This window comes from Eublepharis macularius, chromosome 1 (assembly GCF_028583425.1).
Source record: "Eublepharis macularius isolate TG4126 chromosome 1, MPM_Emac_v1.0, whole genome shotgun sequence".
Taxonomy (NCBI): Eukaryota; Metazoa; Chordata; class Lepidosauria; order Squamata; family Eublepharidae; genus Eublepharis; species Eublepharis macularius.
Window position 1 is genome coordinate 228,723,209 of NC_072790.1, and position 23,602 is coordinate 228,746,810.

A 23,602-nucleotide genomic window follows, 5' to 3' on the forward strand; every position below is an offset into this window, starting at 1 on the left:
TCTTGCTCCCTTGTTACAAGCTGAAAAACCCAATCTCCAGAAATTCTTGGATCCAGTAATATTATCAGTGCTCTAGACAGAACAGTGCACCCATTAGCCACTCTTCAGCTTTGAAGGTTTTGACACAAGAGGTTCACTGAAAATGTGAGAGCTTGTTTTAAAATAAGACTTGATTGATTAGAAGAGGGGTTGTGCTTCAGGGGTGGGCATAGGAAGACTGTGTGTGTTATGTGCTGTCAAATTGCTTCCAATTTATGTTGACTTTATTAACAACCTCCAAAACATCCCAGCCTTAACAGACTTATAGAGATCTAGAAAACCAGAGGCTGCAGCTTCCTTTACAAGCCATCTCATTTTGGGTCTTCCTCTTTTCCTGCTCCCTTCCACCTTTCCTAGCAATATCATCTTTTCCAGCAAGTTTTGTCTTCTCATGATATGACCAAAGTATGATAGTTTCGTCATTTTAGCTTTTAGGGAGAATTCAGGCTTGATCTAGAACCAACTTATGTCTTTTTGGTCATTCTGGAGTACTCCATTAACCACTGTAAATTCGCAATATGAACTCTAGCACCTCTCCCTTTTCTGACTCCAGCTTGAACATCTGGCAGTTCTCATTCCATCTATAGTGAGAATCTTTGTTGTACAATCTTGAGCATCACTCTGCTTGTGTGGGAAATTAATGCAGTGGTCTGATAGTTGCTATGATCTTGGGCACCGCCTTTTTTCAGAACTGGAATGTAGATCGAACATTTCTAGACTGTGGGCCATTCCCCCCACCCCCGTATTTGCTTGAAATAGCTCTACTAATATCTCATCTATTCCAGGTGATTTTGCACAGCTTTCACTTCACTTTTTAAAATTGAGGCTCTTCATCGATTCTTCTTTGAAGGATTTGGTCATTCTTTCATCTCTTCTGTATAATTCTTCAGTATATTGTTTCCATCTTTTCTTTATTTTAGTTCATCAGCATATTGTTACCATCTTTTATTTTGCCCTGATCAGATACTGTATTTTCATGTTGATCTTTCAGAGTTCCTACCTATGCTTTGAATTTTCCTTTGATTTCCTAGACATTGTGGAACAGATCTCTTGTTCTTCACATGAAGCCTGCTGCACCTTTAGTTTGATCCATATTACAAATCATCAGGAATTCCATGGCATTCAGCCCAACAGGTTGTTGTGACATTTTAACATTTCAAGTTTGTATGTGCAACTTCTGGTTTTGAAAACAGGTGAACTAAAGGGTAAAAGCCACATCAAGCCCAATTTAAATACAACACTTTAAATGCAAAAGCACTTATGTAAGAAAGTTTCCACTTACACAGTACCTAGACAGCAAGCCAGTTTAAGTGAGCTGCTGAATGAGTGCAAAGTCCTTCTGGAAAGCGGTGTTTGGCTCAACCAGTCGTGTGTTTAAATCTGGCCTTGGTCTGCAGTGGTTTCCTTTTTTGAATAAAGACTTGATCTCTCATGCCCTCTGCTCTTAAAGGACTCTTAATCCATTAGCAGCATTTCTAGTTGGTCACCTTTTAACAGGTTGATTATAGCACATTAAAAACATGTTTTCTGAGAGACTGGAGAAAGTGTGTAAACAACATACAATCTTATCAACAAAAAGCCCTTCCTAATTTTTCAGCCATCTTTCCCAAGACATCAAATAATAAAATATATGCCTACAGCCCACAAGTTACAATTGTTCTCCCCTCCTCAGTCAGCTAAGGCTGCATCTCATTTCTTTAATCTATAGAAATCATTTGCAATGAAGTTATCCTAGACTGCCTTGTCCAGACAGGAGGTGAATGCTTGTAATGCAGCAATAGCTCCATATCTAACAATGTACAGATGCAACCTAATTCTTCAGCCCATTTCTTTACTCATTTGAACACTGAATCCTAGAAAAATCTCATGTCCTGGGATACATGAGTAGTAAGACTACAGGGATGGGGGCACACAATCATTTCACAGCAAACCAACGTGTACTCATTGGGTTATGAACAGGCCTTGGGAAGAAAGTATCACATGAGGCTTATAACAGCGATCTAAATTCTACCTGGGTGTTCACACATCTTTGCTTGTAGCAGCACTTCTGAAAAGGTTAAAGATAAACCTTTGTCACCCAACCTCTCTTTGTGGCTCAGTTCAGAAATCATTTGAAAACTGAGACTGCAAGCTGCTTAACCAAGTCTTGACATGGTGAATGGAATCAATAACCATTTGGTGTGGGTATGCCAAGCTTGGCTTTGGGCTGAGGTTGCTGTAGTGCCTGAACTAATAGGTACCTGTTAGGTAATAGGTACCTATTAATAGATACCTCTGGAATCTCCTACTGACAGAAGAAAACAAGCTGAGCAGAAAAAAACACCAAAAACAACCAAGCAGCTCTAAGCTACCTTGTTGCAAATTTGGAAGCTGAAACCAGAGTTCAGATTCTGAACTAAGGTCTGCACAGACCACATCTTGGCATGTATGGCCTGGACAAGTCCAAACTGTGCTTTATAACAGTATTACAGGACTTTCAGTGTTGGAATGCTGTATGAACTTCCATGCTTTTCTTGCAGGAGATCACTGTCAATTCTTATTTTAACTTTGGAGAAGATAAATAGATGCAGAGGAGTTAGCCATGTTAGTCTGTAGTAGCAAAATCAAAAAGGGTCCAGTAGCACCTTTAAGACTAACCAACTTTATTGTAGCATAAGCAAGCATCTGATGAAGATAACTGTGATTCTCGAAAGCTTATGCTACAATAAAGTTGGTTAGTCTTAAAGGTGCTACTGGACTCTTTTTGATAAATAGATGGAGATTCAAATGAAAATATGTGGTCGGACTGAGACCTCCAAGAATGAACATATCCCTATGCTAAGCTAGGAATTGACAGCAAGTGCAACATTCTGGATTCCCCCCTTTGCTGCAACCACAATTGTAGGTTTCTTGGTAAACAAGACTCCTTACCACCGTCTTGTACACTGTAATAAACCTTGCATGTTGATAGCACTTTAGTAAAGTAATTGCTCTCCCACCACAACCGCAGTCTATTCCATTACTTTCCCTATTATATTGACTTTAAGATGGTAAGCATCCAAGTTTAGCCTTGTTTAATAAAACATATATGCTGTCTAGTAATTTTAAGGGCTTCAAAATTAGGATTTTCAACAACAGTGCTGTCAGCATGACAACCTACAAACATTGCTGCATTGAAAGGAAAAGACCCGGCCAAGGTACCTGTTGAGGAAGACAACAACTGGAGGGAAGGTATTAGTCTGACCAAGAGAATCTTTATCTATTGTACAGTTTAGGTGTGGACATCCAAAACATTTTTAAAAAGCAGATATATTGACTTAACCAATACGGTAACACAGTGATCTCTGATGCGGTGCCTGTGAACGCCTGTGTGTTTCCTGGCACCCAGTTGCTTATTCCCCAGAGAGCCATTTCTGGCTTCTTTCTACCATGAGATGCTTCAAGAAAGGACAGGGGCATCATTTTTGTGTGTCTGCACAGTGCACCCATTTGGAAACTGCCTCTATCAGAGGATACGTGGCTTAGAGCCTCCTGACATTTCATGCAACCTTTTAATGTTTTGCCATTGGACTTGGTTCCCTCCACACCATTTTGCTATTGTCCCCACCTAAGTAACAGTCATTAGGCTGTGGTGCCCATTAGCTGTTCTCAAAAATCCAGCAGTGCCTGCAGCCTCAACAAAGTCAGGGATCCCCTGAGAAAATGTGTCCGAACACTGTGAAAAACACTATACACGAGAATGTGTGAATTGGGTGTTTGAAGACACGTGCACTGTACAAAGAACCAAGACAGAACATACCCCCACCCCAGTGGCTTCAGTCTCTAGGACAATCCTAGATTTACTGCTGTGCAACAAATGACCCTAACAGCTGGACTGGAGATCACCCCAAGGAGAAAAACTTGTTACAGCTATGGGATGGGGGTAAAAAAGTAAATTAGGCCTTAGTCATGAATGTGAACTGACATTTTTATTATCAAAGCCACGTAGAAGCTACAGTATACATTTAAATAAAGCATCAGTGTCTCCTTAACAGAACTGGGTGCAGCTAATGCATTATTAGCACTTCCTCCTTTCTCTCGCCAACTTTGAACAAACCAGTATTTGGACTCTGATTGCACCTGAACCTAGAGTGGAGAAGGAAAGCAGTGGTCTTGTTGTTCATGTTGCTTCCATATCCCGCAATCCAAGGTGCGTGGCTTTCCCTTAGAGGCTTCCTAACCCAACAGAGTTAGTCTTGGGCTGCATCTGGGGCTCCAGACGGCTTATTTTGATCATCTCCTTTCTTCTTGTGCCCCGAAACAATGTCATCGATACGCAGGAGAAGGACAGCAGTCTGGGAGAGGGGGAGAAAGCATATAAAGGATGTGAGTCATTAATAAGAGGAGAATTTTGGAGAGGCGTTTGTAAGGCTCAAATCCTCTATGCCATGGAAGCTTGCTGGGGACCCTGGGCCAGTCACTGTCCCTCAGTCTAACCTACCTCATAGGGTGGTTTTATAAGAATGGAGGAGGGGAGAACAATGCTGTGAATCCCTACTAGGCAGGACAGTAGGGTATAGGTATCTAATGAAATGGTTCCCCTGCCACCCAATGCTGTGAGGCACGTTAAGCTGAGGGATAATGACTGGCCCAGTAAGTTGCATGGAAGAAAAGGGAACTGAACTCTGGTTTCCCCAGTCTCTCTTTTGCTTCCAAATGTTCTTCCCACTCCATGAGAGCTAGTACCTTGCTTGGTTCTATAGATTTTGAAACAAAACTATGATTCTATTAAAATGCTCACTTCTATTCTACGTAGCTGCTGTGGTTGGGCTGCAAGACAGCACTCTGCTAGTTTGAATCCCATTACTGCCATGGGCGTAGCAGTGGCCTTGGGTAAGCCACTCCTCTCAGCCCCAGCATCCTAGCTGTACCGTGGAGATAACACTGACTTTGTTCACCACTCTTAGTGGGCACTAATTTGTCTAGAAGAGCAGCATAAGCACACTTACTATGCTGGACTTGCTCCTCGTTGCACAACAGTAGCTCACATTTATTAGCCACACAAAAGAGAGCATGCACACAAGCAAACAGTAGTAACAAAGTAACAAGAAAGGTGGCAAGTTCTAAGTGAGAGAACATCAGAGCCCAACTGCAAAGGACTAGAACCAAGAGGCCCTTTCTCTGTGATAAAAAACTCGGCTCATGCACAGCCCTGCTTTCTAAGTGGGAGGAATAACCAGCCTAGATTTGCTCCTTCAGAGAAAGAGCACTTCATTTTCCTCAGAAGACAAGAAAACCCAGGAGGGATGATGCAGCTTCGACATTTCACTGGAAATGAACAAGGTGATACTGACAAGCCCCTCTCCAGCCAGAGGCTCTACCATGAAGTCCCAAGAGACTTGTGCTTCAAGCTTCTCCTCACCTCCACTGCCGTCTTGTATGTCTGCAATTTGACTGACAAAGGATCCCATATACCCAGCTCCTTCATGTCTGCCAAGGTTCCAGTCTCTCCATTCACCCCCCAGGTCTGACTGCCTTCCTGGGTGTGTTTTGCCTGTAAAAGAGTTCACAGCAATTAATGTCAAGATGTCAGAAGGGCCAATTTCCACTGATGGCTCAGTCCACACCCCACCTCAGCACCCGGTCTCTAAAGCACAGACAAAAACAGATGTTAGCTGTGTAGTAATTTAAGGACCCCTTCTAATCTTCTGCTCAGGCCCAGCTTTCTTAATAAATGAAACTGAGATCTTAAGATTTCCAGATCCACACTGTAGCCCCCATTTTCCCTCCCTTCCCCCACTGGCACTGGTCTTCTACGGACAGTACCAAGCAAAAAGTACTGTTTTAGACAACCATCAAACAGTAGCAGCAAGAGTGCAATTTAGTTCAGCCTCTTATTAACAATATACTAGGGATGGGCATTAGACTGTTGAAAGAAAGTTTAGAAAATTATTGATCAGTTGACTACCTGCTACCTGATTGGACTACCTGCTTGGCCATTTTCAGTTATTATTAACAAAATTAACTTTATTAGAAAATAAGGGTAGTTTAATTATCAATGGGTGTGACGCCTTAACCAAATCAGTTAACTGTAATGGTGAAACAAATGATTTATAATTTAATTGATCAGTGTTGGGCATGTGAGCAATTCACTGAAGTGCTCTCTTTGGTGGCCACCTGTATGAAATACCTGACAAGATCTCATCACAGTCAGATAACAGGTAGTCAACTGAGTGGCATGCCATAGCAGAGCAGCGTGAACATGGCGCTTACCCGTAGCGAGGTGAGTACGCGGATGGTGCTGGCACCACAGTTCTGAATAAGTGTCCTGGGAATTACTTCCAGAGCCTGGGCAGCTGCACGGTAGGGCCACTGTTCCACCCCGGTCATGACCTTTGACTTCTCTGTCAAGTAATGAGAAACTGCCATCTCAGAAGCTCCACCTCCTGGCACCAGCTGGGCATCAATCATGACATTGCGGCAGACTTGCATGGCATCATGGAGGTTACGCTCCACCTCCTGTGAGAAGTGAGGGTTGTGCAAAGGGTGAACGAGGTTCAACAAGCTACAGAGATGCTCAAAGAACAACTCGAATGTGGCAAGATATGAACTAATAAAATAATAAAGTCTACTATAAGCCCAAGTTAACCTGCCAATAGAGGGAACTGACTACTGAGTTTCTGCATGAAACAACTCTAGCCTTGCTACCTTCCAACCAGCCTCCATTTCTGGTAGTTTGGCCAAGGCCTCTGCACTGGATGCAAATTGCAGTGGGAGTGTTCCAAGTGCTCAGAGATACCACTCACATCTAAAAAAAGCTGTCTCTCTGCAGGAGTCACTGCCCTAGTATAGTCTCTTATGAAGACGTGATGCAACCTTATATATTGTCAGACCACTAGATTGATCTTGCTCAGTATTGTCTCTGAAACTCTGGAGACCGAGAATAGACATTCCACCTCATTAACAACTACTACTTGAGCACATTAGATGTACCAGGGACTGAACTTGGGACCTTCAGCATACAAATCACATGCTGTACCACTAAGCCATGTCCCCTCCTCCAGCTGCCTCCTTCCAATCAGAATTAGACTCTTCAGAAGGGAGGTAATTTTTATTCCTTAACGTTCTAAGGGCAAATCTTTGGGAGTATTAAGGCTGAAGTGTGCCTCCAACTTCTTCCAAAATTTAAAGTGTCATGAGCTGTCAGCAGTATGGTAAGTACCACTTTAGGTACTGGACACCATGCAGCATCAGCATGGGACACTGAACTAGTTTTAATCATGTGACTCAAAAAGGCCATCTCTTATTTGAGGATGTTTTTAAAGTTATGTTCACACTCTCAGTCAAGACTCATTGTTCTTATTTTCTCCAGAAAAATTTCAGAAAGGATAATGTCTGTTGTTTCCTAGTGATGTTCCAGCAGGCTTGTCTCTTAGCCTCAACCAAAGATTACTCACTGCTAGAATCTCTTTGCTGGCACCCCGAAGCAAAATGGTGCAGGCCTTGGGCTCCTTGCAGTCAGTGATGAAGGTGAAGTACTCATCTCCGATTTTCTTCACTTCAAAAACTCCTGCCCCCGTCCCAACATCTTCTTCACGCAACTCATCTGGACGGCTAACAATACGAGCCCCGCAAGCCCTACCACATAAGAGCAAGAGAGAAGCCCACCCATGCTGAGTTTTTGTTTGTATCTGAAAGCAACATTAGGATTCTGCATTCATCCACTCTTCTTCCTTGGTGGGACGGACTTTGTCACTATGGTACAGCCCCACTAGTGGTGACTTCTAAAGATTGAAGTGCTGGGTCTCTGAAATTTCACAGCAGTGTAGCCTTGTTAAGATGCCTATTCCCTCGCTCTGTCTAGGTTCAGACAAGTTTGCAATAAGCTAGGCAGGGAGGCTTCTTAAGCTTAAAACCGTAGCAATTATAATGGAGCCTTTTAAAACCATCAGCACTATTTATTAGCAATATTTATGGATAGTAGTAACAACATACAGCTAGCATCAGGAGGAAAGGGAAGAAATTTCCCATGGACAACCCCCACCCTGCTTCCCAAACTCCCCCCCCCCAAAAGTGAGGCAGGTCATTTTAAGGATTTCATTTAGACAGCTGGTAGATGCAGGGAAGAAAATGGGAAATCTGGCACCCCCTCCCATCCTCCTGCTTTGCCCTGGTTATACGAGGTGCTACCTTAACAATTCCATGAAAATTGCTGAAGTGCAAGAGAAGCACATGCACCAGAGGAATGAAATTTCTCTCTCTCTCTCTCTCTCTCTCTCTCTCTCTCGCACGCACACACCAGGGGTCTCAGTATAGCTTGCAGCAACTCCTGTCAGTCTTACCTAGCAATCCGGTTGTTGTCTGTTTTCCTCACTCGGCGGATAGCAGTAATGTTGGCTCTCATCAGGAAGTGCTGGGCCAAGTCTGAATCCAAAATAAAACTTCACTAAGTACCCCACATAGTTAACACAGAGGCTTTGTAGCCAGAGGTCTCCCCGCTATCCCCACCACATGCAAAAAAGCATGCAGTCTGTTTACCTGAGATTCCCTTCTCTGTGATGATAAGATCTGGCTTGGCTTTGATTAGTTGCTCACACATCTGCTGAATGAACTCCTCCTCCATCTGCAGGATGCGGGCAAAATCCTCCTCACGGGTGATTTCAATGTCAGTCTGCATGAAAAGAATGCTAACACTTCTAAACAAATCCAGAATTTTGATTAGAGAACAGATCTGTTTAAACATGTATCCATGGTGGACTGCAGTGTGTAAGCACTTTTGTGCTACACCTAATCAATGCTTGTAATTCTGCACCCCATTTTCCACAGGGCACTATTAGCTTCGGGAATAGCTTTCTCAAATGCACTAAAGTCAGAGCTGTGTGCGCAATGTGATTATATTCAAGCACAGAAAGAGTGTAAGATGCAGTCATCATGAGTACAGAATTCAGCTGCTTAAGAAACTCAGCTTTCCTTTTTTAAAGAAAGGTAAGCTTCTAGACATAGTGGTGCACTGCTTTCTCAACAGCGGCCTTCCACTCTTGTGGCTAGCTTGAGTGTTTTCCCTCTGTGCAGACAACTTGTCATTTATGTCAAATGAAAACAAGAAAGCTCCTTGACTGGTGGGAGACTATCAGATAAAAACATGAGTCCCAGCCTACTGGAACTGTATACATAACAGGAAAGGGTCACAGAGCTGGTGCACCCCAAAGCCCTGTTGCTCTGAACTGGGGGGGGGTGTCCCTCGGACTGGGAAGGACCAAGTACAAAATTTATTTGCTTAGCCCTACCTCTGAAGCCAATGGAAGGCTGCTTAACTGGTTACACAAAGTAGTAATAATCCACTCCTGGATAACCTCCCCCCATTACCATACAGAACAAGCTTCTAGTCAATGTGGTTGCCAAGACACACTTGGAAGTCTGACAAGTCTGTCTTGTCAGCCAATATACCTGACTCTCTCCTTTCTTGTACTCCAGGGAGCAGTCCAACAAGACAATGCGAGGATTCTTGATGGTGCGACGCATTCGCGGGTGAGTAACATCTTTATTGATCATGACCCCACGCAGGACACACGAATCCTCAATAATGCCGCCAGGAATCTGGAGGATGAGAAGTAGTCAGACTTTGTAGGAAGGCAAAGCTGTATGGGAGACTTATAACTGAATTTCCTTCCATGTCTTAGCTACATGATCAACTTAAGTTTTGGTGTAAGCAAAAGGAACTATTAAACCTAAAACAGCCCAGTGATCCTGGATATTTATGTCAAGCAGACACTGAGCCAAAACCTCCCTAGGCCTGGAAGTCGCTCTCAGCCTCATCCTCCTAAGTGATGGGCAGGGGAGAAAACCACAGAAGAGGAAAGGTGCCCATTGAGCCTAGACATGGCTGTGGCCAAGAATCATTCAGCTTTTATGAGTCTACCTCTTATAAAAAATCTAAACATGCTGAAAAGTGATAATACCTTGAAGTACATTCTGGTGGGGACAAAGTGCTGGATCTTGCCAGAGCAAGAAGAAAGCAAGTGGCTTATGTCACTCATGAATTTATTAGCAGAAATATCAGAAGAGAATGGAAAATGCTGCAGTGCCTTCCCTTCAAAAAAGCTCTTCCAACGTGACAAAGTATGAGCTGAGTGGGATCAATTCCTTCTCTACATACTGAAGAAACTAGAATTAAAGAAATGTCATCTATTCTCAAATCTCTATTCCCAGTTCAACAGTCAGCATCACCTAGCTGAAGCAGCACGCACACAAAATTCCTTTTTGCACCTTCTCTACTTTGGCGTATTTCTTGATGTCAATTTCTTTCCTGCCGTTTTCTTCAAATTCCACAGTCTTGACAGCATCCAGGGCAATGCTGCAGGCCAGGTCCGACCAGCGACTGATCGTCTTGGTGTTGATGGCGCTATTAATGATTTTGAGCATGTTTTCACGGCTGTTCACATCGACTGGAGTGCTGTGGAAACCGGACACAAAGGCAAACAAACCAGAAGGGGGGAAAGGATGTTAACTGAGCTCTATTCACTTTCCTAATTGCCTGAGCAGGAGGTCACTTTTTAGCATGTTGATATAGCAAATGTAAGTGCCTGAAACTGAATTCGCAGTTATGGTTACCGCTAGTGCTTTTTTTGTAAAAAAACAAAAATAGTGCTAGTACTTGCATATAAGGTTGCACCAATTTCCACTAATTTTCCACTCCCTTTGTGCACCCCCTCTAGGCAGTTCCTGAGAGTCCACTGTCTCTTTCTCTGGCTGAATGGGATGGGCTGGTGTATGAGGATCAGAATTTGGGAGAGCCTGGGGGGGGGGAGGGGAAGGTGCCAGTACCCAGTACCATCACAAAAAAAGTTCTGTTCTTCCAAATGAACTCCTGAACTTTACTTTGAAAGCGTTAAGAATTCTCTGCCAGAACTCCCTACAGCTGCTTCGGAAAGCTCCAATACCTGTGTTTCCTTGGCGGGAAGCCACAGCAGTCTGACTGGTTTAAAACTGGCTTCAAGTTGTAATTGTAATGCCACCCAAATCGCATCAATGGCTCATCTGAATCAATACAATCTACTCCAACTGCAGCTCTCCAAGGCCTCAGTTAGGGAAAAATCATTTCCACCCCTGTTATCTAAGATCCTTTAACTGGGAGAAGCTGGAATTAAGCCTTTGCTCTATAGCCTCTCCTAAATACAGGAACCTTCCTCATATCGCTTTACCATTGGTCCATCCAGCCCTGTGTTTTATTCTGACTGAAAGCAGCTCTTCAAGGATTCAAGCCAAGGTCTTTGCTAGCTCTGTCTAGAGAGCCTTATCTGGAAATGGCAGTGAGGGAAACTGAATCCTTCTGCATGCATAGCAGGCCCCATCATCAAGCTACAGTCCCTACCCTTAAATGCAGATCTGAACCCAGATCTAATAGACAAGTGTTTTGAACTAACCTGATTGATATGCCTCTGGTACCACTTGACCCCTACTCGGTGCCTGCCACAGGCTTTGCTCCCCTTACTGCTTCCTCCCATGAGTGTCCAGAGATGCAACCAGCACTTTGTGATCCACACCCCCACTGTGCTCCCTTCCCCCTACTCCCATTTCCAGCCATCCTGCTCACCTGATTTTTTTCAGTGCGCTGATCATGTCGTCCAGCGCCTTCCGGTATGCCCCAATGACTACCGTCGGATGCATCTTCTGCTCCAGGAAGTGCTCTGCAACCGCCAGCATCTCTCCGGCTAAAGAGCAAGCAGATGCCAGTGAGGCAGAGCTACTGCATGTGCCATTTATTAGAGCTGTATCATGAAGACGCACCACCACAATGAAGCAATTCCCACTGACATAAATGCTTATGAATGGCATGCTTTTAAAACTAGAATGTGCTTTGAGTCCAATCCTCCAGCTGTCCCCCAACTTCATTTTCTGCCAACTGGTGTGAAAGGAAAGCAAAGGCTTGGAAATATCAGCAGTTCTGGTCATGGAACAACAGGAAGAGTCTTTTAGGCAGGCAGCAACACTCATTGTGGCGTAAGACACCAAGAGCTGAGCTAGATGAACAGGCTACGGCCTTTCTTATTCTGCCGTAACATGAGCCCTGTAGTGTCTCCACTTGGTTTGCTAAAGGAAGCCTTGTATCAAGAAAAGATACCTTCTGAACTGGCTGACCAACAGGCAAGTGCCTCCACCCCCAAACATGGGGCATATCCCCTTCCTCTGGTTTCCAACTGCCATTGCAAAGAACATCAGAGGAAAGGGAGGCAGTAGCTTTGCAAACCTCCACTATGCCTGGATCAAGTTTCATTCATTAAAAATGATCTTACATATTGTTCATTGTATGATGTTTTAATTATTTTACTTTTATGTTAATCACTTTGGCAACATTCATGTTGAAAAGTAGCCTATAAATAAAACAAACCTGATTCAGAGCAAGATTCATGTCCAGTAGCACCATAAAGGCCAACTAGATTTCCACAGTACGAGCTTTCGAGAGTCAAGAGCTCCCAAATCCTGCTCTTCTATTACAGACCAACACAGCTACCCACCTGAACCCTGATCCACTACAGCAGTCTCCGCTATAAGCCCTGCTGAAATGAATGGGAACTACACTACAAGAACTATCATGGGATTTTTTCAATCATTTCAACGGGGCGTGCAGCAGAAAAACATCCTAATGGACTACATTCTGTGGTTCAGACCTGCCAATTTCACACCTTGTTTAGCCTTCATGACATCTAAAACATAGCATCCAAGGCAATAACCTCACTTTTACTCCACTGCTGGGGCTACCTCTGGTTTTACAGGAACAACAGTTGTGTGGCCATCCACTGTATCATGTACCAGACAAAAAGTATCAAATACAGACACAGCTCTTACCAAGAATAATGACAGATGTGGTCCCATCACCCACTTCTTCATCCTGAGTGCGGCTGATTTCAATCATGGACTTGGCAGCTGGATGTTGGACCTGAATCTGTAAGGAGGAAAGGAGGAAGCACATGTCTGGAATTTTGAAGCACATCTGCTCCTTGGAGCTCAACTGAAACCTCATCAAATATACTAAAGAATTGAATGGGACCAATCTAGAGCTGGAGGAGGTGCATATTCAGATACCACGGCTGAAGCAAAGGGGGCTGGCCCCAAGCAGTGCTTGTATGTACCGTATGTTAGCTGCATTCCATGGAGGAAGGGTGGAATATAACCAACAAAGAAAGCCTGGCAGCATACTTCCAGGGGTGGCGGTTTCCCTCAGGTCCACTGGATGACAGCAGCAGCAGCCAGAACACCAGGGAGAGATGTTTTATATTAATCAGCATCTTTCCCAACTGCTTTACTGTTAAGATACGAGTCAGGAGCCACATTCTATCTGAAGCTGTTTTCTGTGGTTCTGACCCAGAGAACAACTGGTCAAAAAGCAGGGTATGAATCTTTAACACAGAGTGACTTGTTCCAAGACTACAAAGTGTACTTTTGCAAATAATTCTGTTAAAGCTGAAAAATCATTTACTATAGAAAGAAACATTTTATTTTTCAGGAGGAGATCTCTATTCTCAAATGCACTCTTAAATATTTGTACCATGAACAGTCTAATGTATGACTTATTTTGCATCTGCCGTTTTGACCATCCAGTGAAGGTGAGTAAAATCGAATTCAGGGCAAGAATACCTGTCAAACTTAGGAGGAGGTGGTGGCGGCAGTAGAATTAGCAGGATGCCCTAAAGTAGAGGAACACCAATACTGAGCAAATGAGAGAAGGATCAATGGGATGGACAGGTACTAATCAATACGAAAAGCAGGAACTTGCTAGGTTTGGGCTTATTTGGAAAAGCAGTAAGAGAAAAAGGTCTATTTGGAAAAGCAGTAAGAGGAACTGTATGTATCAGCCACATGAATGTAGTGCTGGAAACTTAAAGCAACCTGGCCATCCAAAGGCAAGCTTATATCTGGGGCATCCTAACTTGCTTCTCCAAGTCTCAAACACTATCTAGTGGGAAACACTATTTAATTTTCAGATTTTACCGCATACTTTGGTCACACTTACTTCTCTAAGGATAGCATTGCCATCGTTGGTCATGACGATCCCGCCCATGGGGTCCAACAGCATCTGTTTGGGAGATTTAAGAATAGGTATGTTAGTGTCCAAAAATGCATTAGTCAAAACACAAGCACAGCTATATTCAATCTCTATAATGAGTTTTTTAAAAAAACCAATACAGTAAAAAGGCATTTCTTACTTTCATCATGGCTCTTGGTCCCAAGCATGTTCTGATAATATCAGCTATCGTCTGAAACAAAACAAGAAACAATTTTTTTTCATGAACATTCCAACTGTTCAGAAAGAACCTACCAATAGATGTTGACAAATAGTGTAGTGCAAAGGGCAAAGAAAGGTTAGTCTGGTTAGGAAAAACTTCACACAAGGACAGGCAAGGGAGGGGACAGAAAAGGAAACTCTGGAAATGAGAAAAGATGAGGCAAGTAAGATTGATTTTGTGGCACAGAGGCATTTAGACCATGTGTGCGACACACTAGATCACAATGCAAATCCCCCCAAATTCTCTTCTATTAGCAACCAGATTCCGATAGTTCCTAAAGTTGTAAAGAGGCAGGCCATTTGTCTTTTAAAACGTGGGGCAAGCAGATACTTAACAGTGCAATCCTAAGCACAGTTACGTCTTAGCCAGCTGAGGTCAAGGACTTTAGAAGAGGGAACCTCTGCTTAAGACTGCACTCTTAACATCTTCACTGAAGCAAGACCCAAGTGACTGCAGTATGCAGAAGATTCAGTGAACAGCTGAAAATGGGGACTTGCTTAGCAACAAAAGATCAACAACGAACACTGCAAGGCACACACTGATAGGGCCTCACCCTTCAACAGGCCCTGGCAAATACTGATCCCAGGCCTGCTTCTTAAGTCAAGAGAGTGGTGCTTGAGGAAAACATCCAAGTTTCAGGTATTAATTTAAGTACATCAGAGTTTTTTCTTAATACACAGTTCTGGCTTTACCATAGTTCTTGCCACTGATCATCTCTAAGGAGAAGAGTCTGCAGACTGCTTTGCATGCAGAAGGTCGCCTGTGCAATCCCTGGCATATCCAGATAAAGAATCTCAGATATGTATGTGGGAAAACTTTTTCTGCCAACTCAATAGACCACACAATGCAACACAATGGTCAACCTGTATAAGGCAGTTGCATGTTTTCATTTGGTTAACCAATTCATTGCTTTGCAGTAAACTGGCACGCCCATGAAATCAACAACAAAATAACAAGGGTCTACAGCAGGGGCCACCAATCTTCTCTTTAATGAAAGACAGCCAAAGCTTCTCCCCCTTCCCATCAAACACTGCACTTTACTAGTTTTGTTGTTGTCCTAGAAACAAGACATGGATTAGAAAGATCACTAGAAATGAAGCTATCAGCCAAGCAGTACAGAGGAAAAAATCCTAAGAAATAAGTATTGGTGCTGTTTAAAAATATATAAAGAGAGCAAATCCTTTATTGTAATTCCTTCCTGGGTCTTTTGAGGGATACACAAGCTACTCTGCAGCAGACAAAGAGTTACTTGTCGGAGGCCTGTTGGAGACCTCTGGTCTAGAGAATGACTAGTCTCCAACCAGAAGAAGGTGATCAAAAGAAATAGGTGTAAGGACTTTTGAAGGCTAACAGTCAAGTACAGGTGCCAAAGCACAATAGCTTTCCTCCAAACCTAAACGTAACCTGAGTCCAAAGAGGTTTCAAAAGATTCTGCAGCATGCACAGACAATTCAACCAGGTTTCTTGCTATGGTTTGGTGCTCATGGACAAAGACTGCTCCTACAGGGTGATGGCTCCATCAATAAGATTTGTAGGAAAATAATGAAATCAATTACATTTCTCCAAAGAGGTCATGGGCTGAATTTGAAATACTGATTTCAACCAACCAACCAAGAAACTCACATCAGGGGAAGTGCCATTAAGCGGCAGAACAGATCCGTGGGATTCAGCCCACTGATTACAATCCAAAGTTTCATTCAATAGCAACTGAGTTCACCTTATGCTACATTCTGGACTGGTTGTCTCACTTCTGTCAATTGTTATGTACAGATATATATGTATACTAGTAACAAAGCCCGTTGTGGGAAAAAATACAACGGGCTCTAGAAAGGGGAGGGCAGGTAGGTGGGCATTCCCTCCTCCTCCGTCACTGATCCCGGCAGGATGAAGGCCGGGGCGGGGGGGCACCATGGCCACCTCCTCTGCATTTGATCCCAGTCAACTGAAGGGGGGCGGGCATGGCCACCTGCTCTGCATTTGATCCCAGCCACATGAAGGGGGGGGATGGGCATTACTACCTGCTCCGCACCTGATCCCCACCGGGTGAAGGTGCAGTGGGCATTGCCACCTGCTCTGCTCCTGATCCAAGACAGATGAAGGGGGGGGCATTGCCTCCTGCTCCGTGCCTGATTCCAGCCACAACAGGGGCAGGCATTACTTCCTGCTTTGTGCATGATCCCAGCTGGGTGAAGGGGGACAGGCACTGTCTCCTCCTCTGTGCCTGATTCTGGCCAGGTGAATAGTGGTGGGCATTACCACCTGCTCTGCTCCTAATCACAGATGGATTGGGGGGAGCAGGCATTGCCTCTTGCTCCGTGCCTGATTCAGCCCAGGTGAATATGGGTGGGCATTACCACCTGCTCTGCTTCTGATCCCAGCTGGGTGAAGGGGGACAGGTGTTGCCATCTGTTCCACTCTTGATCCCAGCTTGGTGAAGGGTGTGTGTGTGGACATTTCCAACTGCTCTGCTCCCGATTCCAGCTGGGTGAAGGCAGGGTGCAGACATTGCCACCTGCTCCGCTGCTGATCTCGGCCAGGTGAAGGGAGGAGCAGGCATTGTCACCTGCTTTGCTCCTGATCTGAACTGGGTTAAGGGAGGATGGGCATTGCTACCTGCTCTGCTCCTGATCCCAACTGAGTGAAGGCGGAGGGCGGGCATTGCCTCCTGCTCCATGCCTGATCCCAGCTGGGTAAAGGGTGGGCAGGCATTGCCACCTGTTCCACGTCTGATCTCAGCTGGGTGAAGGTGGAGGGTGGGCATTGCCACCTGCTCCACTCCTGATCCCAGCTGGGTGAAGATAGGAATGGGCAATGCCCCCTGCTTTGCTCCTGATCTCAGCTGGGTTAAGACGGGGGTCGGGCTTCCCACTGTGGCATGCTCTCTGTGGGTCTGGCTGCCTCATCTGGGCTTCCCTCCACAGCAGCACCCTCTGGAGGCGCCCCAAGGGAAGAAGTGAGTTGTATTGAATATGCTTATCCTTTTATATATAGTATGATGAATAAGAATATAAGACTACAAGAGGTACCATTCTTTGAAGAGAAATAATATTGCCCAGATCCTCACTTTTACCTCTGTGTGAACAGTAGCAGAAAGAAAAGCAATTAAGGTATCCAGCTGGTGGAAACAGGAATGTGTGTGGTCATGGCTCCAGGGATTGAGGGGCAGGCACTCACAATACAGCCTGTGCTACCCTGGCTGTATAACCCTATAATGTTCTCCAGGTGTCTGCCCATGCAGAAGCATTACAATACTTCCATGACATGCATGGTTTGAACACCTTCTGCCATTCAGAGAGCTATACCTTCTCTGGCATACAAGGACGACAGAAACCGAAGGGCAGAACAGCAAGATTTGGGATTATGTGCAACCGGCTGCATCTAGGCAACATTGCCAGTTGAGTCATGTGCACCCAATGCAGCACATAAGCAAGCCAACAACTGAAACAGACAAGCACCCTATCACTAGGATGCCTGCCTACAGTCATTCCATGTTTACTGATCCTGAGCTGACATGCTTGTTGATACACTTGTGCCTAAAAGTCACTGCATCAGCATGCAACAGCCTAGAACGGGGCAATTTCAGTGAGAGCTGAACAGGAAGGTTTCCTGCTGGATTGTGCCCAGCTACACTTAATGCTCCAGTTACACCTCTGTTCTTCAATGAGCACCCGGCTGGACTTTGTGCTTTCATTCCTTTAAGCCCCGAGTTCTAAGCCCTCACAATTTTATTAATCATGGACTTCATGCGCCAAGGTACTAAACTGGCTTGGATAACCTTGCATAACCTTTTTACCCAGGCTTTAAGAGATTTTATTTTACCAACTTTTAAAATGGTCTGTTTATGTTTTATAGATAGTTTTTATGCTGTTTATGTCCAATGGCTTGTTTTATATTGTTACATTGTTTTAAATGTAAGACATCATGAACAGAACTCTAAAGAGCTGGCATAGCAAAATTTTAAATAAATAAAATTCCTTCTTGACAGGAGAAGGCTCCTTGTTAAGAGGGCAGATGGCACCATTTGCAGAAGAATCCAACCCACTGTTTATTAGCACTCTGGCTACAGGCCAGTTTTTATACTGCAACTTGGCAAACTAAAACAAAACTGCACTTCTTTCCTTGCCACATCTCCAAGATGTTTCACATCAAGAAAACATACCTTAGCAGCACTAATGTTTCCTGCCTGGACTTTCCTTCCAGACTCACGCTTTGTGTTTTGACCTAAAACAGAATGGAAAAAACACAGATTACTACAACCACTTGATCTAACACATACACTCACTCTCTCTCTAGCCTCTCTTCCTCTAAATCCCTCCTCAAAATCTTTACCTTACCCCCAGTCGCAACAAAAAGTTAGGATAAATACTTGCATTTGTTCACACCCATTCTTTGTTATCCTACCTGTCCCAAGACCAGAATTCAGAAACTAACTCATAAATGCTACAGGGACCTGTCTTGTTTGCTTATTCATGTAAACTGATGGCAAAACAATAAAAAACTACCAAAAAATTGTGACAAGGTTTAGTTCACATAAGTTTCTGCAAAAAGACAATCCACTTAATCCATCTATGAAGTTCCAAGGGCACTTCCAACTTCTGGAGATGGGGCAAAGTTTTCTGTCAATTCCTCCTCCTACAGATCTCTACCTTCCCTATGTTGTTCCTCAGAGTATGCTGACCCCGCATGAACAAAACTAAAGGGGAGGGGCTCTCAGTAGGCTGTAGCAGGAAGGGGAGAAAGTTCCATGAGGTGCACACTAAAAGTGGATCTTGGATATATCAACATCTTCCACAGCACTTCCCAAGAAAGCAAGCAAATAACTTCTGCAGCACCTATTATAAGGCCAAAAGAACCAAGTTGTCTTAAAAGACAGAGTTGTTCACAATGTTATCCTTTTTACACTGCTGCTCTAGCACACCTGCTGGAGCCCCCTATTTGTTCAATAACCAGTAAGTCCCATTTGACAAATTACTGTGACATGTAGATTAATCTGTACTCTGTAATATTTAGTTGTGTCACTTTTTTACCCTGCCCCCCCCAGCTCATAATGGTGTACAAAATCTTTCTATAATTTTATCCTCGCAAGAATCCCTTGAAGTAAAGTTGGGCCAAGACAGAGTAAGCTTCATGTCTGACACTGGCTAGACTCCGCATACATTGCCAGTTTCCCAAGCCACATACACCATAAAATATAAAACCCTAAACACACACAGAAAAAATTCCTTACTGAAAAATATTTATTTTCTCTAAGCAATAATTAACCCTCTTACTGAATAAAAGACTACAGGATAAGAGACCTTAAAGAGCAATTATTTTCCAGCAAAGAGTTAAGTCCAACTGCCTTTCAATGGAGACATGCCAAACTATCTCACAAATTATATGCCTGCAACAAAAGCTGTAAGGTAAACCAAAAACATGATCTGAGGCTCTCTTTTCCCTTCTCTTATATGCCTTAACAAATGACATTTTGCCTAATTCAGAAATTCTCTACTGCCCCACTAACATTTTGAAAACCCATAATCTGCCACACACATATGATGGGTTCTGTGCCAGGGATCCACACCCATATTAGGTGATTTCCTGTACTCAATAAATCTACTGTAGCATCAAATCTCACTGTGATTCTCTTTTTTATGAATGAAAGGAGGACCCAAAGTGGCGTAGGAAACTGAATAGGGGAGTAATGCAATATTCAAGGGGAGTACCGAAGGCCAACAACAACAAAAAAAGGAAAGCTCTCCCATTGAGAGAATACAGAGAAAAGCAATTGCCAGGGTCAATGGAAAAGACTTTTGGGGCAGGCCTCAAAGTAGAGGATTTTTTATTTCTGTAATGATCTGGGCATTTTTAAACAAAACAAAATGAAGGAAATTTGGAAGCACATTATAACTTCAGAAAGCATGATGGGACTAGATTTCAACATGGAAAGAAAAATGATATGGGGTAGGTTGGGGATTTTGAACAGATATGATAGATTTGACAGAGTAAAATAAAGCACCCGCACTCTATGACTTGGTGGTGGAGACACAAAAAGGATAAGAATAGATGATTAACTAAGAGGCGATGGTTGTGGACCACAATGAAACAGCCCACATAAAATAGGCACATGGAAGGGTCCTGAACAAAGTGTAAAGGGAAGGGCACATGAAAGGCGACAGGACGAGCACAAAGGAGGTGAACTCACAAGCACATAACTGAGTATGAAATAGACAATGTTAGCAGTTTCCAACCTAAACACACGTTAAAGCACACCGGGGTATTAGCTTGATCACCCTGGAAGGCATGAGAACGAGCTGGAGACACCACATCTGAACAGAAAATCCCCATATACACTTGCGGAAAAGAAGTGAAGTAAATGATGGCAGGGAATACTGTTGGGGCGGGGGGCAGGACGGGCTCTACATATAACAGCTGGGAGTTGGTTAAAGGAGTAGGGAATAATGAGAAGGCCATCAAAGGGAACCTTAAAAATCACTCTGCATAGGAAAAGACACAAGGAGCAAGAAATTATAAGGAAAATCCTCCTGGGGGGAGTGTAAATGAAGCAAAAAGTTTACTAAAGATGTTTATGGATAAGGGAATGGGGGGGGCTCCTAACGATCTTCCCACGGGTTAGAACAAGGGAGAAGCGGGGCAGTTACACTGGAGGGGGGCAGTAGAAAGACGTGAAGGGGGGGGGGTCTTTCAGGGCGGAAAGAAAGACCAGTTCGGGGGCCCCTCAACGAGAGAAAAGGTCCCGCTTCCCTTCTCAGTCCTCCCCCGACTCACTGAGCACGAGGACGGGGCGCGGGCCCATCATCTTCGCGGCGAGGCGAGAAGAAACCGGCGCGGAACCTTCTGGAGGAGGAGGAGAAAAGGGGAGGGGGAGGGAAAAACCGCTGCTTCACCGCGCCCGGACAGCCTAACGGCCCCTCGCGGGCGCTCCGCCAATCAACTCAGGAACCACTACAACTTCGACCAATAGGAAAACAGCTCCAGGCCCGTCAGCCCCACCCATTACTCTTCAAGCAAGATTGGTTGACAGGACAACGGGCTAGACTTCTGCAGCTGCTCTTTCCCCCGCCCTTCTATTCACTACAGCGCGTGCAGACCCACTGAGGACGGATAAAGCAACGCGCTTGCGTGGCCACACCTCGAAACGCATGCGTATGGCAGAATTGGACGAGATGTGGTAAAATCCATTGCACCTGCGCAGAGATTTTCAAGACTCCCAAGGGGAAGTGCGCATGCGCTTAGTCTCCAGTCAGCGGTTGGATGGATGGAAGCGGAAAGCCGTCGCACAGGCGGTCGCTACAGCAGTTGCCGCGCTCCAGTTCCGACTGGGAACACCCCAAAGGCGAGTTTTGGGGAACGTCAAAGGAGCTGCGAAGTTCTCCCAAGCCCGGACCTTGGCTTGATCGGATTTGTAGTCTGGTTAGGTTTTCACCGTAAGGGCATCCTGGGAATTGTAGTACCGGCTTGGCTGACGCCATTATCGCTATGTATTATGGGAGCTGTAGTCTACTCTTTGCCACAATTTGCTTTTCGGGGTAAAACGTTCCTTGTTAAAAGCGCCCGGCGTGCAGCAAGTTCCTACTCACTGAACAAAGTCTGGTGAATGGGTCCAGTTCATATAGGCATATACATAGAGCTTTGTCGTGCTTTATGCCCGGAACCAAATATACTGGACGCGTGGTCTTTACCCGTGTGTTCGACGTGTCTCTAGTCTATCCATGTGTTCTAAGCACTTCACACACTGTTGCAGATTTTTCAGCAGTCTTGTAAAACGAGCCAGTATTATTAACTTCATATGGTGATGAGGCTGGGCGGGCGTGGCTTGCCCACTGATGAAACTCGCACAAGCTATAGTTTGCTTTGCAAGCCAGGGTCTAGACTGGTCCTTTGTAGGCAAGGCTTCCTCAGAAATAAATTCTTCTGAATCCTCAAGTAACTGCATAAACCACTGCACTTGATAATAATAATTATTCTTATTTTATTTATGGTCTGCCTTTCTCACTGAAGTCCAAGGCTGTACTGTACTGTACTGTAAGACTGATATTAAGAGGCACTGGGATTTTCTTTATTTTCTTCATTTATACCCCACTTTGCTTCTCAGAGGGAATCCACAGTGGCTCACATTCTCCCATCCTTCATTTTATTCTCACAACAGTGTGTGTGACTGGCCCAAGGTCATCCAGCAACTTCCCTGACAGAGCAATTATTTGAACTTGGATTCTAGACTGACACTTAACTGCTTCCTCATGCTGGTTCTCCACAAATAAGATGAATGCCTAGAAACGGAGAAGAAATCTTTTCTCCACACCATGCATTATTTTGTAAACATCTTATGACAGAAGTCACCAACCTTTTTGCGTCTGTGAACATCTGGAATTCTGACACGGGGTAGTAGGTGCACCCAGAAAATGGCAGCTGCATAGAGTTCTCAAGGTGCCCACTGCCTGCTGGTGGCGGGCAAACTTGGGAGTTTGCCATCTTGACTGCTGACCTGCTAGTGGTCGGCGGGAGGTGGCAAGCTCCCAGAGGTTGGTGGGGTGGCGAGCTCCCAGGCAGCACAGCGCGCTCCTGTGTGCCACAGCTGCCCATTTTGGGGGCCAAATCAGGGCTGAATCAGACTGAATTGGGGCCTAATTGGTTCAGATTGGACTGCTGTAGAGCACAGCAGCAATTGGCCCAGTCCAGACCTGGATTGGCTCTAAATTGGCCCGGATTGGGCTGCTGCAGAGCACAGCAGCACTCCCGTGCACCACAGTGGCCCGATGTATGCTTAATTAACCCAAATTGTTAGCTGAAATGGCCTGAATCAGGCCGTTGCAGAGCACAGCAGTGTTCCCGCCCTCCTCAGCAGCCCAATCCAGGCCAAATTGGCCCAATTTGGGCTGAATGGGACCAGTCCGGGCCTGGCTCCAAATTGGCCCGGATCAATCCCCTGTGTAGCATGGGAGCACTCCCAGGGCAGCACATGCCCTGCACAATGATTTCACTTCCTGGCACAGAGTGTGAGCGCAAGGAGACCACAATGGTAAGTGCTAGGCCTTCCACCTCCCACCCAGGGGCCAGGGGGACCTGGTAACCCCACTGCTGCAGCAGGTGGAACGACACACAGAGATGAAGTGTAGGGGAGAAGTAATGTAACAAATGCATTGGGAAAGATGAGAGAAAATCAAACCAACACTGTGGTGGCAGCTGCCACTGAAACAATATTATTTTAATCTGCACAGCCAATCAGAACCCTTTTTGGGCAAGAACCCCACATGGCCCCACCCACTTTTAAAAAACATTTGATGGGCACCAGGAAGGGTGTCAGTGAGCATCATTGAGTC

General features: G+C 44.7%; 1 protein-coding gene across 1 annotated transcript; it reads right to left on the reverse strand.

Moving 5' to 3' along the window:
- Positions 1–3,967: 3,967 nt before the first annotated feature.
- On the reverse strand, positions 3,968–21,155 carry CCT3 (chaperonin containing TCP1 subunit 3). The gene is made up of 14 exons (XM_054991213.1): positions 21,051–21,155; positions 18,442–18,503; positions 14,202–14,252; positions 14,009–14,071; positions 12,844–12,940; positions 11,591–11,708; positions 10,264–10,450; positions 9,445–9,594; positions 8,536–8,668; positions 8,340–8,421; positions 7,455–7,635; positions 6,271–6,516; positions 5,420–5,551; positions 3,968–4,352 (listed from the first exon to the last, which is right to left on the reverse strand). Exons 1-14 carry the CDS (start codon positions 21,079–21,081, stop codon positions 4,248–4,250), a joined length of 1,638 nt encoding a protein of 545 aa, XP_054847188.1. The 5' UTR covers positions 21,082–21,155; the 3' UTR covers positions 3,968–4,247.
- Positions 21,156–23,602: the final 2,447 nt, after the last annotated feature.

Excerpts from the sequence above, each read along its gene's own strand:
- CCT3 (XM_054991213.1), bottom strand. The coding sequence starts at position 21,081 with ATGATGGGCCCGCGCCCCGTCCTCGTGCTCA. Across the intron at positions 7,636-8,339 it reads GACAACAACCGGATTGCTAG|GGCTTGCGGGGCTCGTATTG; the intron begins GTAAGACTGACA and ends CTTATGTGGTAG. Across the intron at positions 6,517-7,454 it reads CCAGCAAAGAGATTCTAGCA|GAGGTGGAGCGTAACCTCCA; the intron begins GTGAGTAATCTT and ends CACTTCTCACAG.